The 18,386-nt window shown below is 39.6% G+C and overlaps 1 protein-coding gene across 2 annotated transcripts; it reads right to left on the bottom strand.

Moving 5' to 3' along the window:
• Window positions 1-2,763: 2,763 nt before the first annotated feature.
• Window positions 2,764-15,836, bottom strand: SEH1L (SEH1 like nucleoporin). Of its 2 annotated transcripts, none has more exons than XM_042798112.1 (9): window positions 15,656-15,836; window positions 13,785-13,835; window positions 12,596-12,742; window positions 10,950-11,161; window positions 9,606-9,704; window positions 8,380-8,520; window positions 7,916-8,073; window positions 7,112-7,262; window positions 2,764-5,183 (listed from the first exon to the last, which is right to left on the bottom strand). In XM_042798112.1, exons 1-9 carry the CDS (start codon window positions 15,764-15,766, stop codon window positions 5,171-5,173), a joined length of 1,083 nt encoding a protein of 360 aa, XP_042654046.1. In that variant the 5' UTR covers window positions 15,767-15,836; the 3' UTR covers window positions 2,764-5,170. The 2 variants fall into 2 exon arrangements, with proteins under 2 accessions (XP_042654046.1, XP_042654045.1); XM_042798111.1 differs by having other exon boundaries at window positions 2,764-3,516.
• Between the last annotated feature and the right edge of the window lie 2,550 nt (window positions 15,837-18,386).

Here is an 18,386-nt window from a genome sequence, read left to right as displayed (position 1 = left end):
TTATTTCCAGTCCTGGAGGTTCAAGCTGAGCTGTGATCCAAGGGCATAGACAGTGTACAGGATAATGCATATCTTCTTTCAGAAGAAAAGGGACAGCAGTCTTACAAAGTGCTAAATTTAAAATACTGCAAGTACTTGCTGTAATCATCCCTTTCTAAACCCTTCTATAATCTTCCCCCCCCAGGGGTTCTGCTGCTTACATTCACGGGCCCAGAAGCTGCACAGAAGTACAGTTCACAATCTTGAGTCACAGAAGTAAGGGAGATGATGAAGAGAGAAGCATGAGTTTGAGGAAGCGGAGGTGAGCAGTCAAGGATATAGTGTGAAAGGTCCTGGTGTAGACTAAGTAAAACCATAGGTTGGAGTTAATGTCTGGGTTGTAGCAGGACTGTTTAATTGAGGATCAAAAGCACTGCACTGATCTAAGGAGGAACTTTGATCACTGGCTTCATTGTGTAAGCCTGATACTTTGTGTAAGCAATGCAGACCTTGCTAACAACTATACCACTGAAGAGGAACTAAACGACAGAGAAGAGGGGAACATCCTGTCCCAGAAGACACCCAAAACTGGATGGCTGCCTAAGAAGCATAAAGTCAGTGGTAACTGGGGGGAAGGTAAAAGCAGCAGGGGGAGATGACAAATACTGACTCAGTTCAAGACCAAAGAAATCTGCCCCCCCACACCTTTAAGGAGCATAGTAAGCAAGGCTACTTCAAACATGATTAATCAATAGTTGATGAAATGGTAATTACTGACCAATGAACATAAATTTAGGCAGGTTTTTACTAATCATGTAACAAGATAAATACATAATAGTTCTTCAGTGTGGCGTGCTAGCTTTATGGATTTGCTGCCTAACACCCATCTTTGTGCATATTTGAAATAAATATCTCAGCTCTGTGTGTAAGACTGGCTTTTTGCACACCAGGTACCAGACCCCACGTGTGGGACAACAATGGTTTGGAGAGACATGGATGCAAAATGGCAGGCAGGGGGAAGGGCAACCATTAGCCACACCACCAGCATAAATTCCTTTACTGAAGTAAAAAGTACTTGGCCAGCATATTGGAAACATGACTGGTTTGTACTGAAACTGTAACACCATGTTTCCATTAGTAAGAAACGTGACTGGAATTAGTCAGGATATCTAGCAATACATGTTCAGCACAGAAGAAAATAATGTGACCGTGCTGAATTAACTATGAACAAATGATTAAAAGCTGAAAAAAACTCATCATTTACTTTATTATTACCATAACTGGTTATTCTGGGCTCTAAAAGAATAACAGAAGCAAATTTAAAGAAAAAAAAAAAAATGGAGGTAGGAATCTTTCCCTTAAATCTGGCTTATCAAGGATATGTAAAGAATTATCTTTAGATGTATCTTACACTACTTTTTGTTACACTGCAGTAATTGAGGCATACTTGACAGACTGCAGGGTCTCGCAGCACAAACTTTAGCATTGGGAAACAGCAGCATCTCTAGACCCTGCCCCCTTGCTTTTCTGGATGGCTGCTTAGGAAGGAGCCCTATGTTTTTTCCTGGTCCAAGTAGAAGCGCAGCAAGGAAACGATGAATTGCTGTATTGAAGGGAGTGACCTTTTAAAGGGTTAGAACAGAAATTCCACAAGTGGCTTAAACCTTAAAAAGTATATTCCGCTGATTTCGTACCCACAAACAGTTTGTTTTGTTTCAGGAATGAATCCCAGTGTAAGTTTTGATTTTTTTTTTTTTTTTTTTAGAATTACTTGTTATCCCACAGAGGTATATTACTTCCTAACCCCATTTAAGCCTTATTTTTGAATCGTGTAACAGTTCTGTTGTTTACCATACAGAGCATGGCATGGTTCTACAAAATTTAACATCTTGGTAAAAAGGTCTAAGACCCTGCTTTTACTAAACCTTTTCTTCCCCCATCCTTCTGTTCCCGCTAGCTGAAAAACATCGGCAGCCTCCTTCCAGACATAGTCACCAAGCGTTCTGTAACACCAGTTACCTCTCATGGTTTTTTAGTAAATTAAAACTAGAGTCCTCAGAGATAAATCAAGAAACAAATGTGTTTCTGAGCAAAAATATAGCACCTGATCAAACAAAGTTTTCAGAGTACAAGCAAAACTCACAGGAACTTGCTATCATTTTGGAAGAATGCAGGTTGCCCTCTCCATTACCCCATTACCTTGTACTGGCAGCCTGATCCAGGGAGTAGCATAAGCCCCTTTAGAAGCACACTGAAATACAGTTACGCTTTGGGTTTCTGCTGCGCCCCAGCCCACCTTTATCATTCCTCCCCCTGAGATCTGCTGAACAAGCTCAGCAACTCCATCCTGTACAGTAATGCTCCTCCCTAGCACTGTCATCTGGTCACTGTCCAGTTTTGTCCTCAGACCAGCCAAAGCCTGAGTCAGTGCCAGCATGCTGATCCGCAGCAATGATGTTCCTGCACTGACACGTCAACAAAGGCAGCTTTTAAGTTAGTACTATTTATTCAAAATGGCCTAAGTGAATTATTCAATCACTGGAAAAGAATTATGAGATAATTTGAAATCCAACAACTCTAGTAGTCTATACAGACCTTCAACACATCCTTGAGAAAAGTCAGAGCACACGCTGTAGCAGAAAAATGTAATACACAGCTGCACATCCAGAAAGGCACACTTCACAAAAGCAAAGCTATGAGAACGAACACCTGAATCAAAAAAGGTCCTTGATAGGGAGCCTATTAAACTTTTTTTTTAATTACAAGAAAAAGCATACTAATACAGACCTTTCAGAATAAGTTTATTAGTCAACCATAATTATAAAATTTAAATATTTGTACAGCAAGATGGAAAATCCTTACACTGCAAACTATTTTGCCGCGGTATACACAGGAATGGTTTATTTCTTCTACAACTTGATCCAATATCATCCTTTAGTTATTTAACAATTTCTTGAAGGCATGTTTAATTTCAATAATATATTTCACATTTGTCAGTGCAATATACAAAAAGGAAAAAAAAAGCAAGACCCTAGTAAACTGATTCCAAATAGTGAAAAAAAAAAAAAAAAAAAAAGACAGGCACATTGAAGTCAGCTACTCTGTAAATAGCTCATGGTTAATACTGTTTGTATGTGTTGCCATAGTTCAACGGGTACAGATTAAAATGTTCCTTTCATACACAAACAACATGTTCTAAATGGTATAGTTTGTTTTGCAAAACATGCATGAAGTTACCAAACTTTCAAAAATGTTCTGTACAAGAGAAGAAATACAAAGGTGGCCAGAAATGGAAGCATTCACAAACACCAGAATAAGGCCCTTCAGAGTTTATTTAAAGCAACATGTTAAACCCCTTCATTCTCAGGTAATAGATTAAGAGGCCGAGATACACATCGTCTGCGAGGGTGAGGATACTGGAGGTTGGCAGTGTCAGCATCGCAAGAGTGCTCTATCAGAGGAGGAGGAGGAAGGAGCTGGGCATGACTGGACCATCTCGATCCAGCCCGTGGGGAATCCAGAGGGGGAAAGAAATACCTGAAACAATTAAGAAAGGAACAAAACACCAAAACAAAAAAACAAAACAAAACAAAAACAAAACAAGAAAAAGAGAAAGGTAGTAAATACAAGGAGAACCAAAGGGGAGAAAAGACATGCTGGAAAAAAAAAAAAAGCTTTAGTATATCCATGCCAAAACCAATAGAACATAATAGCAGAAAATCAAGGCTTGTAATTCAAAACAAGACAAATCTGGAAACTGTTCTTTAAAGAAAAATAATACAGTCTTTTCCACTGAAATTCATAAAAAGAATACCGTAATAATAACCCTAGTATACATTTTTACAAAAGAACGGATTGCTTTGGAAATCAAAAGGATGGTGTAGCACAGCTATTAACAGGATTTCATTCTCCCAGAATTCCTGTGATTTGTTGACAGAGCTTTTAGTAACGCTTCATTTGCAACACAAAATATACATTAAATATTAGCCAAGTACATTTTCTGCATATGCATCTAATTCAGATTAACTTCACAGCACTTCTAGAATAGCAGTAAAAACATCACTGTTTTTACAATGCTTTTAAATTTAGTAATATACATTTACAGAGAATACCTACTTTCAATGAAATACAATCTTTGTATTTACATATTTCTGCAAAATCCTCAGAGTAAATTTAAGATTCCTGGTGAATGCAAGACTCAGAATTATGCCATTTCATGTAATTTTTCTGCTCTTTTTATTAGAACTTACCCGTAATACTTGTGCATTATAGTATAACTATATTAGATACCTATAGGTGTTTTCTGTCTTGTTTACAGTTCTGTGGACTTACATAAAGGAACAACTATACGATTAATGAAACTATGGGATAATTCACAACAAACTGCATTTTGGTTTCAATCTTTGTATGGCTCAAGTGTTTGCATTTTTTAGGATACTATGCTTAGAGAATTTTAGTTACTCCATGGAATTATTACCATAGGAATGTACAAGTACATATCAGAAAAAGTACTTCTCTTAGGATGAAGAAAGTATGACAGTGCTTACAAAACATTTATTTGAAGTCATACTAAGGTATAAATGAAGCAATATCAAACTATTAAAAGCTATCATCTGTACAATTGTCAAAACACAGTTTTCTTAATCCTTTAAAACTAACAGTTTGATATATTACAAAGCAGTTACAAATTTGTGATGTTTAGGAATCTTAATCAAATCCTGAACACTATGAAATGCAAAGCAAATTAGTTACCAAAACAATTGTAATTAAAATGATTTTAATGGTTACTTCCCTCCTCCCAACCCAATCAAAAAGGACAAAAATTCTCATTTTTTAATCATGAGTTAGTCTTTTAATTTGACAAGCTTCCAAAATAAAAAAGTGTTTTGATGGATGTTTTGGGGTTTGGGTTGTTTGTGGTGGTTTTTTTTTTTTTTTTTCCCAAACAAGAAGCCTCTCCAAGTATTTTTCTATCAGGAGTTCCAACAGTATCAAACTGTGCAAGCTAGTACAAAAAACGTACACAATGTGTTTTAAAAAGGCTTTTTGAATAACGTTTAGTAGTTAGCAGGCTGCTGGTGTCTTGGGAGAGGTCAAACGGCGTTGGGGAGGGGAAAAAGGAGTTCGTTTTCCATTCCTGTGTGCATGCAACAAGCAGCAAAACACCAAAGTTACTCCAGTTAGCTTGGTATCAGCTCTGCTTTCTGTTAAAAAGGACATAATACAAATGGAGAATGGAAATTGTATCATAAATCTAGACACACAATTACATCAACATAACAATACAGCCCTACTGACTTACTTTCCAACAATCTACATCACCTGTTCTGAAACTATTTTTATTACAAATCCAGTTTGATGATCGTGCTTTAACAAAGTTTTCCAAATCTGCCTATGCTTTAGCTGTTCTAAGTATTTAAACGTATAGACACTGAAACATAGCATCTACAGTCACAGACAAAATAAATTGTGTAGCATTCCAATTTAGTCAGATGTCAGTACATAAATCTTTATTGTGTTAATATACTAAAACAAAAGTTAGCAACTGTGCTTATGCAATTCAAGCCCATGTGATTACAAAAGAAAACATGTAGTTAAGTGCATCTTTTTTATAGTAAGGCTCAATCCTAGGACAAGACACCATACATTTTGAAGTTCCACAGCCACAGACCTAATTCTGTAACAAAACGTTAATTCCAAACTGGAGCTGAGGATAATTTATTAAAACACAAAACAAAACCCCATTTTCAAAACACAGAGCAATGGAGGGAGTCTAAAATAATGCCAGAAGTTTCACAGTGGCTTACTACCAACTTCAGGGAGAAGAACCACCACTGGGGTAGGATTGGATAGTCTTGCTGGCAGCAGCAGAGTCTTAGATAAGGAGATTGTGAAACCACACCCTATGCTAAAGGAGTACAAAGTGGCCTGCCTCTCCCAGGGGAGCCCAAGCAAATCCAGTTACACAGCCTCGGATATCCCATTTCCAAGACAGGACCAATGTCAGCATTTTTTTTGCTACACTGAGTAGCACCTGGAATCAGATGACCAATCTTATTTTGCCCTCCTTTCTGGCTGGAGACTTGACCCATTAACACCTCTTGTTCTCTCATTTATCTTGTGAGGAAAATGTGAAATCCCTTCTCTGTTCAATGCAGATAGGGATCTGGAAGCCAGACTACCATCTAGGACTGACTGCTGAAGTGGGGACAAAGGCTACTCTCCAAAAGCCAGCTGTCATAGTACTTTACAGATGAGCATTTGAAACTGAAAAAAAGCTGTATCAGTAGCTGCACATAGATGGAAATGGAGGCTATCCGAAGGCATATGAAAAAAATAAAGGTGGCCACAGAACTTGGAAGCTGCTGCTAAGGTATTTGGCCACATCTAGTCCTTACATATGACACATCCTGTAAAATTGATTGTACACACTCTACCACACAAATTCAGGGCTCAGTGTACTTCTAGATTTTGGTGTGCACAAGTTAAAATGGTTTTCAGAAGAGGCAGTTAAATTTACCTACTAAACAGCAATTATTACAGAACAAAAACATAACAGAGAAAGCTGATCAGCAATAAAAATGCCATCAGACTAAAAAAACCCAGGTTTTATTCAGTTGATGTTACACCTGCAAAAATGCAAGTAAACGAACACCAGTATATGGTTGTTGAAACCATATACTATAAAGTAACTTCTCCTCCTTCCTTTCTGCTACATTATCTCAGTGAAAACCAGAATTCGTTCTGGTATTTTTGCTTCACTTTTACATATGTAACTAAAACAAAAGGGCAGTCAAACAGCAGTATGATTAACTTTCCCCCTGTTTGAAACTATTTCAGAAAAGTTATTTTTAATCATGTGAAAGGACTAAAAGTGAAAATAGTTGTTTACATTGCTTATTTATACAGAATGATTCAGTATGGCTTAGGTTTTGTTTGTTTTCCTCTTAACACTGGCATAACAGACACCACCACAGAGCAAAACTAGAATAGCTTGTTGAAGTATTCATGCAATAAATGACATAGCACTTTTAGGAAAAATTATAAAATAAACACGAAAACTAAGTGAAATTAAGAAAATTCAGAGAAGAGAGTATTTACTGAAATTCAGTCTCTCTACTAATTAACCTACCTGCTGGCAGATGATCCATTTAGTGAATTCTGTAGACTTGTATTAGCTGAACCTAGAGAGGCATTAAAAATTCCCTGCTGAGAACTTCCATTCACTGGACTCCCGTTGCCTTTCAGTATACCAGTACATTTCCAGTTGTCCATGTAATTAGCTGCAAATACAGATATACAAAAGATATTAGTTTCTCTTCTGAAGCTCACCTTTTGATACAACTATGATGTTACAACCGCTATACACCTGCTGTAAATTAGAATTGAACTTCAATACCAATACAGAAATTGCAAGCAACCAAGGATCTGGCCCTTTGCCTGCCTGGCATTCTCAGCCTATCCACATTTTAAAATTCAGTTTTGTTCAGTAGAAAGAATGAGTTTCCTTTATTAAAATACTGAGAAACAAATGAGAATGGATGAGGAAACTGCCACTGTTTTTTCTGTTGTTGCTTTTGGAAATTTGAACAGAAGAAAAGCCAGTTTCCCTGAACACTGTGACTCCAGATTTTCTGGTTTTGGCCACAGGCAAAGATAGCAATGCAGTATGTATGTTAATTCTTAAAATGACAACTTTACATAGCTCTAGTCTTGTGAAACCATTTAAGGATACAGTAACAATTATTCACAGCAGCCTAAATCATGCAAGTGTTCCAGCACAAAAAGTTATTTCCTATTTCTGAAATTGAAGTAGAAATATAAAGATCTATCATTCAAAAATCTAAAATGAACTTTGACTCCAAAATTATTTTTGAGTAAATTTCTCATGTATATCATACTACAAAGCTAATGTTTTTCAGGTGGGTGATCTTACCCTTCCAGAGCCTAACACAGCCATCATCACCAGAGGAGGCAAGCACTGTGCCTGTAATATTCCAGCTCACTCGCCACACCTGGGAGTTGTGATTATCAAACTGTGCCACAATATGAATTTCAAATTTTGTTAATCCTCCAGATGAAGTCAATTCTTTCCTGTTTAAGAGAAAAGTGACAGTTCTGCACACAACTGTTCAAAGGTCTGGGCTTGAGCATGACAAAAAGGAGAGCAATAAATACATCTTTCAAGGAGTTATATAACAGTTGCTACCAGATTAGGAGTATTAAGAGGCATTCAGATGAAATTATAGACTTGTTCACAATATTGTAATTTTAAAAATCAGAATGCTAAACAACAATCCCGTATGGATTAAGTTACTACTTTTGGTTTGCAGATACTATTAAAATACTACAATACAGTATGAGCCACATCATACCAAACTATCTTCCATTTAAGCTCACCTTAGAGGTTTTAGTGTGAAAATTCGTACATCTTTGGTTGCTACAGCTAAGATGTGGAAGGATCTTCCCAGATTTGGAGCAAATGCAATATCATGCACAGGATCTGTGACTGTCATCAGAGCTTCTGCTTTTGCATATTTCCTACACAGCATAAGAAATTAACATTTAATACCATCAAAATTGCCAGTAATGCAAATTATATAAACCAGACATAGTGTAACAGGGAAAAAGGGGTTAGTATACATCATAAGACCTGCACAAATAAAAGTATTTTCTTAGCATTAATTTAATCGTAAGTAATAATTACAAGCTGATTTCTTCAGAAATTTAATACATCAGATAGAGCAACTACATCAGATACTAACTATGTATGCTATGTATGCTAAATCATACAACAAAGCAAGAATTCCAGTACAAAGATCATTTTTGTCTACAGTTGGAAAAGGGAAATAAAAAGATTCTTCCATTCACAAATTTAAAGGGAATTTTTATCTCAGTAACTTACTAAATTTTCTGTGCTTTTAAGCAGACCACTATCTGCCTCCTCTGCTGTATGACAAACATGTACTCCATTTTCTTATTGACCACCAGGTAAGTTACAACAACATTTCTTTATTGCTAATGCACAAAGAGCGTTGTCTGAAGCCAGGCATAAACCCACAAAACACCTTGGCACCTTTCCCACACCATTCACCCTGAATTAAACACAGGTTCTCTGTCATCATTTAATTGAAAGTGGTTGTGCACACATTTCCCAGCCTTTTCTGGTTCTGATTTCTTAACTGTACAAAATGAACTTTCACGGAACACTAGTAGTTCAGAGAACTTTCTTGCATCATAAACATGCTTTTAAAAGCATTTTAAGGTCAACTTTAACAAAACAGTACCTAGTGCAACAGGATTCAAATTTCAACTGTGTTCTATCAATTCCTTGTGCAAAATTAAGCATATAAATTAGTAGTAGAAACAACATTTCTCCCTTTAAAATGCTGGTAAGAACACTGTAATTTCTGCACTGAGGTAGAACAAAATTATCCATATCATGTCTGTTAACACCAGTTCCCATTCTGACGTCTCCCTCGCCCATCCAATGGCTCTGAGACAGAATTAAGGTATTATTATGTACTACTCCACTCCCCATTTAATGATGTGGAAATAAAAGTAAAAGGCCATATATTATACTACTTTAAGATCCCACAAATGTTATATATTGTCATTTAGCATACCTGGTATTTTCATTATATTCATAAATTTGAACCTTAGCCAATATATTTGGACTGTTGTCGTCACTTCCTACAGCTATCATTGGAGAATGTGCTCGAGAGCTAAAAGGTGAAAATAAATACTGTTGTATTTACAAATCATTCCACAGAAAATACACCAAGCCATTTTTTTAGATTTCAGAGCAATTATCTATAAAGAAAACAAAACAAAAAAAAAAATCACAAGAAAACATAAGCAAGTGCTACTCACAGTTAGCAGTACAGCCTCCATTTTGCTATTTTGAAAGTCTACTTTCAAAATAGCTACCCACTAAGCTGAAATCATTAGGGAACATTATTGGGCAATTCAAGGTGATGCTCCCAGAGAGTAGGATTCACTTTATATATGCATCTGCAGTCAAGTATTTACTAGAAGTTTCAGGGCAGAGTCTGCATTCTGTGCAGTACTTTTAATGATTGATTTAGTGGGATTTCATTCAGGTTTTAGAAGACAGATTACAAAAGCAAAAATGTAGATAAACTCTAGTTTTTAAATCAACTTTTAACCCCAGCCTGTGCATTAAAGTGAAAGCCTGTACTCTGAACCTTCAGCACAGACTACTACTAATGAATAGAAGAAAAACTTCATCAACACACACAGACCACTACATCTACAGGGAAAGCCATTAAGTGCTTCTGGACAAACAGAATCCAAAGCAGTTCAGCCCTGAATGGTTTTTCCCTTCCTATTAATACTGGGGGAAGGTGGGAGATGGAAAGCGAAGGAGAACCTCTGCTTGTATGTGTTCTTCTGGGTGGGGACTACCCAACCATCACACTCCTCTCCAATTCCTTCCTGTTCAAGAAGGTTAAGTATATTGTTGACCCCCTTAGCATACAACTAAAAGAACAACTCTTAGGCTTTGTATTTACAGATCCTAGTACCCTGTTGCACTGGCAAGGGTGTGTGTCCTTGGAGTTGTCAAAGTTATTACCTATTGGAACACCTTTCTTGAGGAAAGGAGAAGGAGACAGGAATTGTCTCTTTAGAAACACTTTCTCTTGTGAAAATCCCAGTTAAGTTTTGTGGGATAAATAACAAGCACTCCATAGCTCTAGCTCATTACTTACTAAAAATAATTAAGCTGCAAATATTTCCTCACAGAGCACTTTTCGTAACACTGCTCAGATTCTGCCAAACTTGCTTCCCTAAAAGAAACATTAGCAGCTTTCTTTCGTACCTGAGTAATGTGCACTCAATCTTCTCCATGCATGTTTTAGGATTTATTCTACAAAATTTCACAACTAACTCTTTGGATCTTCTGCTTAAAGAGTCATAAAGAAAACCCTACAGTTCTAATAACATACCTTGAAGGATTCCAAGAAATACAACTGCAGCTTAGCTTACATGAGATTTCATGCTGCAGTGACCACTGACTAAGATTCATCACATCTGGAGCTTCATAAATCCTTACAACTCCATCTGCTGAACAGGTTGCTAACATAAGACCCATATGCTTGGGAGCAAACTTCACATCTGTAACAGATGTCCTACTGTCTACTAGAGTGGTCCTCTTTACCTGCAAAGAAAGGCAGAAATTCTTGAAGTAAATGCCAGAAATTCCCATCAAAATTTATTCCCTAAGGAAGACTAATGAAAGTCTGTGCCGTTTCACAGGATCACTTACCTCCTCCATCAAATAGTAAAAAAAACCTCTTTAAATGAATTGGACAAATGACAGATCATGGCACTGATGCAATTCAAAGCATCAAGGGATATCTTCACAGTAATATCGAAGTTCTGATATCAAAGAGTTGTTTAGATTATGCTCCCTCAGGGAAAAAAACGCAAAAACAAAAAACCCACAAATCAACACATAACATAAGCATAAAATGCAAGACTACTGGCCACAGGCAGTTTGAAACTGTCCTCTTCATTCATTCTGGTGACAATATTAACTGAGATGCCTAGCAACGCCACTTTCTAATTTCAGTGCCGATGAAGTTTATCATGAAACATATTCCAACAGCAGCATCAAAACAAGTAGTTCTGATAAGGGAATGGGTATATACAACAGACATTTGATAAGAAGATTAACTAGGGTGGAAGAGGAAAAAATTGTAAACATTTGTTTTTCAAGTTGTCTCCTCTCCTGCCAAGAAAGTATGGGTTTGAGCTGAAAATTATGCATCACAGCTGCCTCCTGAACACAGAAGTCTGCTTTCATACCACCCTGTGTGCTAAAGGTCCTGGCAACGTAACTCTTCACAATTTTGTATTTCAATATTTGAAAACTTTAGTAGAAAGTAGAAAACTGCAGATATTTTAGCAGCCTAAACCAAAATAAAACATTAGAGGCAGGAATACTATACTGAGTTCTGTAAGATTACACATAAATAATAGCTGCAAAATAATGCTTAGAGCTAAAATTCCCTTGATGAAATATTACCTAGAAAATCCACCTCAGAGCAAACTATTTCCCCCCCAAAATCGGTTCTATTGTTTAAAAGATGAAGAACAGCATGAGACAGTTTCAAATGAGCTCTTATCACAAAAGAAAAACCCCACAACTTTCATTCTACTGTAGATGGAAAATCACGTCAGCAACTTGTTTGCCAGGGAATATCTTATTAAGAAACATCAATAGTAGTGACACTAATTGGCCTGAAGGCTGCCATTTAGCTGTTTTCCCAACATGCTTTAAAAATGCTTACTCTGTATTGGAATATTGCCACAAATTAACAAAACATAGGCGAAAGTCAGCAACACTTTATATTAACATAAGAAAACAGGTGCCTTCTCTGTTTTGAGAACAGAAAATATGTTGCAAAACCAGAAATGTCCAGTAACTTGGCATTGAGAACAATTTTCATGTTCAGTCTTCTATTTAATTCTGAAATTTAAACAATTTAAAGCTCCAGCCCATTACGATAAGCAAACAAATCAATGAGGCACAGTAAATCTGTTTATACGAGAACATAGAGAAACTGTTATTAATATGTTAAAGTCTCACCCAGTGGCTCTGGCCTCGCAGTTTATCATTTGACTCTCCCACTATTTCTTCCCACACAGCTGCTGTTCTATCAAAAGAGCAGGAAGCCAGGACCTGCCCAAATTCAGGATGGGCCCATGTCACACGCCACACAGATCCACTGTGTGTCTGCAAGATAACACCAAAACATATTTACTCTATTAGTTCAAGCAATCATACATTTTCATGACTTTCTGCAGAAGCAGAAGTAAAATCTAGAAAGTAGTAAGGCCATTCTGTTGAAATCTGTGTCCTTTTATAAAGCTGTAAGTTCCATAGCAGCTGTTGTATTTGTTTATTCCTATAACCACTACAAAGTTTTGTTGCTATTAGTTAATGGTTAAAAGGTAATTATTACAAGTATATTTCAAGGCATTATTTATTACTCCTTTAAACTTAAAGTAAGTTCCACACTAAGATTCTGCCTGGACACAAAAAGTACAGCTTTGTTTTCAATTTTCAGCCATTACCATGCTCAATTCTAGCCTGCCCATACTTTTCCAAAGCATATGCAGAGCATTACATATCTTCTACTTTCTTACATGAAACTACTATTTTACACCTAGTCAACCTAATGCTTTTTTTTTTTTTAAAGAGAAGGGTAATTCAAAAGCTTCACCTGCATCTCCATTTACAGGGATTATTTATTGTGGTGCTATTACATACAAGTCTAAGGACAATTCAGAAGCTAAATGTACTAATTATCCCAATGAAGTAGTCTCTATATGACACAGTTCTCAGACAGGTTTTAGGAAAAAAAAAAAAAAAAAAGAGGTCAGATGTTGGAACACTTAATAGCCAGACCTCTTCCTTCCTCCCCGCCCCCCCTTTTTTTTTTCCAAAGGCTGACAACAACCAAAAAGGAAATATTAAATTAAAAAATGAAGGTACTGTTTTCCAACTCTCTAAACACCTGTTATGGCTTTGTTTGCTCACAATAAAGTCTGCCAACATAACTAGATACTAATAACGTAAGACTGCATGCTAGCCTCTGCTTTAAGTGAGAGGTATGACAGTGATTTTATGAAAGCAAAGAAAAAGTATTTCACTGTAAGAAATATATGATCTACAACAAATTAAAAGTATTTCTACTCCACAAGTCAGCAAAAACTAGGTATGTTTCTTCAAAACCAAAGGAAGAATTATGGTTATAATTTTCATAAATACAAACCTTCCAGCTGGCAGTGCAATGCCAATCCCCATTTTCACTTTTGTCCCAGACCTATTGAGAAATCAAAATACAATCATACAATCTGTACATAAAGCTTACCAAGTAGTCCTACAAAAACACATCGCTAAACATCTTCATCTGGAAAACTCTTACCTGACCCAGTACACACTCAGACTTGAAAACATCCCTACTACGGGTAGGGAGATGAGACATACACCTGCAAAATCCTCTGTTGAATGAAGTCTATCTTTTTTACACAATATATTAGTCTTAGAAGACAAATTATTACAATGCTCAACACTTCATTCACTCTGTTCTGTGAGTATGCTACTCAGTTTCACTCTGTAGCCCCCATGGTCCTCACCACAGCACGTGCTCAGATCTGGTCGCAAACCCCTGATGTGGATCCCAGCAATCACCCCAAAGACAGAGCAGGACAGCAAAAAGAAAATCAAGCCAGGGAGGGAACAGATCTTGGCTCTGTTTCTAGTTTCTGCCTTGACTTATAACCACACGCAAGTCACCTGATCTTCCTTTCTCCTGATTTCTCACACATCTTTATAACTTTTTTACTGAAAAACTGTGAAGGAAGTTATGAACGTAACCAGATGAAAGAAACCTCTAGAATCCTGGCATCTGCTCCTCTTCATCCCTCATTCACTGTATAACTTAACTGAAAGCCGCCTCACTTTTGTCATGCTGGATCTCGAACACAACCTTGGTTGTTATCCCAGCCCCACTTCGTAACTTCTCCCCAACTGCTGCTCCTGCAGGGCCCGCCTAGGGTACATGCATCTACACCAGATACACCATTGCTGTTGTACAAGTGGTGTAAAACTGCCTCGAGTAAAACTTGAGACAGTCTCATAAATGACACTGTTATGATTGGAAACCAAATGTTACACTGCTAAAGAACATACTTTTGGAGTTCTACCTACTTCTTAACATTTTTCTTAAGAACATTCTTTTTAGGCTGCAAGTTTTACGTAGTCAGTCATGACCAAAGATTGACATGGTTTTGGCTTGCCTTTTTGGGGATGTTTTTGTTGTTCTGTTGGCTTTCTAACACGTGGTCAGGGAGGAGGGGCTGCTCGGTTATTTTTAAGCCTGATCTACATTTGAAATAGCTTTCTATGTAAGAACAATTTTCTCAACCCTTTACCTGGTCTAACAAGAGATATGGCTGCTCTCTGCAAGCTACATTTCTTAAATGTAACTGTGTAACTCCTGAATCCATCTCACTATATGCAAAGAATGAAAAAAAAAAAAAACAAAAAACCTTTTCATTATTTGATTTCCACTAAAAAAATGTAAAATTAAGGTTTCTAGTATTCCACAGTTTCCTTATTCTGCCAGAGCACACGCAGAACATGTCAGCCTTTCGCTGAGTGGCACTTCATTACGAAACAGCAGCTTCTTCCCTGCGCGCCCTTAAACGAACACAGATTTTTCACTCGAATCAACGCAACGAGCAGCACTGCGGTAGCCGCAGCAGCTTAAGGATGCTTTTCCCGGCTGCAGCAGCGGGCCGGAAAAGCAGCCGTGTGTTTACACACGTGTGAGCAACCGCGCGTTTGCAAACAACGCGCGTTACGGGTGGGCGCGCCCCGGCCCCGGCCCCGCGCGCGTGTCGCTGCCGACAGGGGCCGGGCCCTTCCGCCTAAAGAAAGGAAGGTGCCCGCGGAAGGAAGGTGCCCGCGGAAGGAAGGTGCCCCGCGGAAGGAAGGTGCCCCGCGGAAGGAAGGTGCCCCGCGGACACGGAAGGTGCCCCGCGGACACGGAAGGTGCCCCGCGGACACGGAAGGCTGCGCCCCGCCCCCCCGCCCGGTTAGGCCGCGCGCTCCGCGCGAGGCCCGGCGGCTCCCGCTCACTTTGACGCTCTGGTCGCTGGAGCAGGTCGCCATACGCCGCCCGTGGAAGTCGAAGGAGACATCGTGGATGAGGTCGCGGTGATCCGCCGCGATGCTGCGCGCCACGAACATCGCGCCGCGGCGCCAGCCGCCACGCTCGCCCGCCCACCCGCTCCCGCCCGGGCGCGCGCTCGCGTTCCTCACGCGGCGGGGCGGGGCGGGGTCAACGGCCGCCGCGCTCCCTGCCTGCTCCGCGCCTGCGCGCTCCCTCCCTCAGCTCCGAGCAGAGCCCACCCGCGGCGTGGACGGGCCGCTCTGCTCACGGGCGCGTTGCGGCGTGACTGGCATAGCGAATCTCTGGTAGGGAGGAGGAAGGCGGCCGGCACCGAGCGCAGGGGGGGCGGGCGGGCCGGGCCCCGCGGGGGAGTCAGGACAGCCCCTCCGCCGCAGGTGAGCGTGGGGAGCTGCCGTGGGCACGCGCGGGTGGCCGTGTCCGAGGCCTCCGCCCCGCCCCGGGCCTGCCCGGCCCCACCGCGCCTTCTGAGCCCGCAGTGCCGCCGCTCTCGCCGCCTCCTGGGAACCCTCGGCCGCTGTTTGGCTCACCCGAATAAATGCCGTTTGCCTTCTGCCATCGCCGTCCCCGCCTTTCCCCCTGACCCCGGGAGCCCTGCTGCCGCCTCCTGGCCGGTGCTGCTGCTTCCCCCCTCCCCTTTGCCAGCCACGGCCATTCCCCGCCTTTTAGCAGGCACTGTCAAGTCTCTGTACGTTACCTTGCTTACAAATGCTGGAGCTTACTGTAACAATGCAAATCGGTAAGCAAGCAGAGGAAACATCCAACACGGCAGTGTGTGATTTAATTGAAGTACTGTCAGGTAAGCCTTGCAAATACTGTGGTGCAAAAGAACATGACACCAGCTTCTCAAGGAGAGGTGTGTCAGGGCTACATTGGAAGGTGGTACAGGGAGGGTGACGCACGTGATACACGACGCGGACACTGCAGGACACCGGAGACAGGTTGATAGGACCAAGATGAGGTGGGTATTGGGTACCACCGGAGATGAGGAAGCAGAGGAAGCAGAACAGAGACTTGCACTTGGTAGAAAACACCCCGCAGGTGACCGAGGTCTGCTCAAGAGTTCTAGGCCAGTAACAACTAGTGTGTAGTTGGAGAGCTATACAACATAAATTAACCAAAGCAGCTGGAGACTCTTGAGGGCTGAGCACCCTCAGCACTGACCTACCACCTTCCAGGGAGCCCCTCACTGTTGCAAAATATTAGGGTTTCAAAAATGGTGTTTAATGATTTAACTTAGGTAGAGCTAGGCCTTAGCAACAGGGTGAGCTGTTCCCAGAGGAAAGGGTATGCAAGAGAAGTTGAGAAGAGAGGGAGCATGATTTGATGGTTGTTCGAAGTCATAACAGGGCCATCAAACACTCAAAAGAATATTGGGGGAGACGGTTCTAAGAGGAGAGAACAAAAGTGTCATTTATCATACCTATATTATTAAGTTGTTCATTGGTCCAAAGTGCCGGACCATGTCAACCTAGGAGCCCAGGTAGTCAGTAGTTTAAGATAAATGGCCAAATAATTTTGTAACTTTTATGAATATGGTTCAGAGAATAAGGAACCAATAATATAGTAATGATGTAATAGGTAAAAATAATAGTAATCAATGCAGATAAAGGGCAGTTATAAGGAGCAATTAAAAGCAGACAGTGTATATGCATGCCTATCACAATGAAGGAGACCAGAGAATGTTGGGGTATAAGTATTTGTGGATTACAGTGTTTCAGTGGACACCTTTGGGAATGATCCCATGTCCCTGGTGCGCATCGTTAATAAAAGACATCTCTGCTTATCTAACTTTGTGTAGATAAGTTTCTCTTACTCTGCAGATTTGCAACATCACTAGTGGAAGCACTTTCTCCCTGTTTGCATGCTGGAATATCAGCTCACAGACTGGATCACGCAGCTGTCAATGTTAATATATTTAAAATACCATTCATTTGTCATATCACTGAGCACGAGACTAGTCCAGTGTCTTGTTTTTAAGGAATGTTTCATCTGTAAGCCATGTTATTTACTAGCTATTCTGAAGCTAACTAAAGTAGCAGATAACAAAAAAAACAAACAAACATTCACTACAATCCAAATAGTAATAATGCAGTTAATAGACTTAAGAAATAAAATGAAATAATGATGAAATTATGATGGTGGTAAGAAATAACTGCAAACACACTTGTATTTAACTGCACTTCAGTTCCAAAACAGTACTCAAGTCATTAGGACTCCTTTGCTGCCTCATAGCTGTGATCCAGTTTTCAAATCATACATGAAGTGATTAAGGAAGAGAATCAAATGTCAAGTTCCTGAAATTAGATAGATTCAAATTCTCTGGATTCATTTCCAATTCAGACCTTTCATAGAATATTTTTTATATCTGCACCTTTAATGGGAGATTAGTTTTACCATTTTCAAAAGGACTTTTCATTCTCACCACCTCATTTAAAAGTTTCATGTTTATCATGGCAATAAGGAGTCATATTCTGTCCACTCGGTGAAGAGAACTTGTTCAGAGATGTCCAAATACTTAACAGAATTGCAAAGAAACCACTACCTGATTGTGGAATGAACCTGGCAGTATGGGTCTGATATTTAATGCACTGATTTTTACAAACTGTAAACTACATCCCATACCAACTGCTGCTGTTATCACATGCTGATAGAGGTCACTGTTGAATGCATAATCTC

This window comes from Tyto alba, unplaced genomic scaffold, assembly GCF_018691265.1.
Source record: "Tyto alba isolate M040663 unplaced genomic scaffold, T.alba_DEE_v4.0 Super-Scaffold_27, whole genome shotgun sequence".
Classification (NCBI taxonomy): Eukaryota; Metazoa; Chordata; class Aves; order Strigiformes; family Tytonidae; genus Tyto; species Tyto alba.
This window is presented reverse-complemented; position numbering and strand designations above follow the sequence as displayed.

Excerpts from the sequence above, each read along its gene's own strand:
- SEH1L (XM_042798111.1), bottom strand. The coding sequence starts at position 15,766 with ATGTTCGTGGCGCGCAGCATCGCGGCGGATCACCGCGACCTCATCCAC. Across the intron at positions 12,743-13,784 it reads ATTGCACTGCCAGCTGGAAG|ACACACAGTGGATCTGTGTG; the intron begins GTTTGTATTTAT and ends GTTATCTTGCAG. Across the intron at positions 3,517-7,111 it reads AATGGATCATCTGCCAGCAG|GTATTTCTTTCCCCCTCTGG; the intron begins GTAGGTTAATTA and ends TAATTGTTTCAG.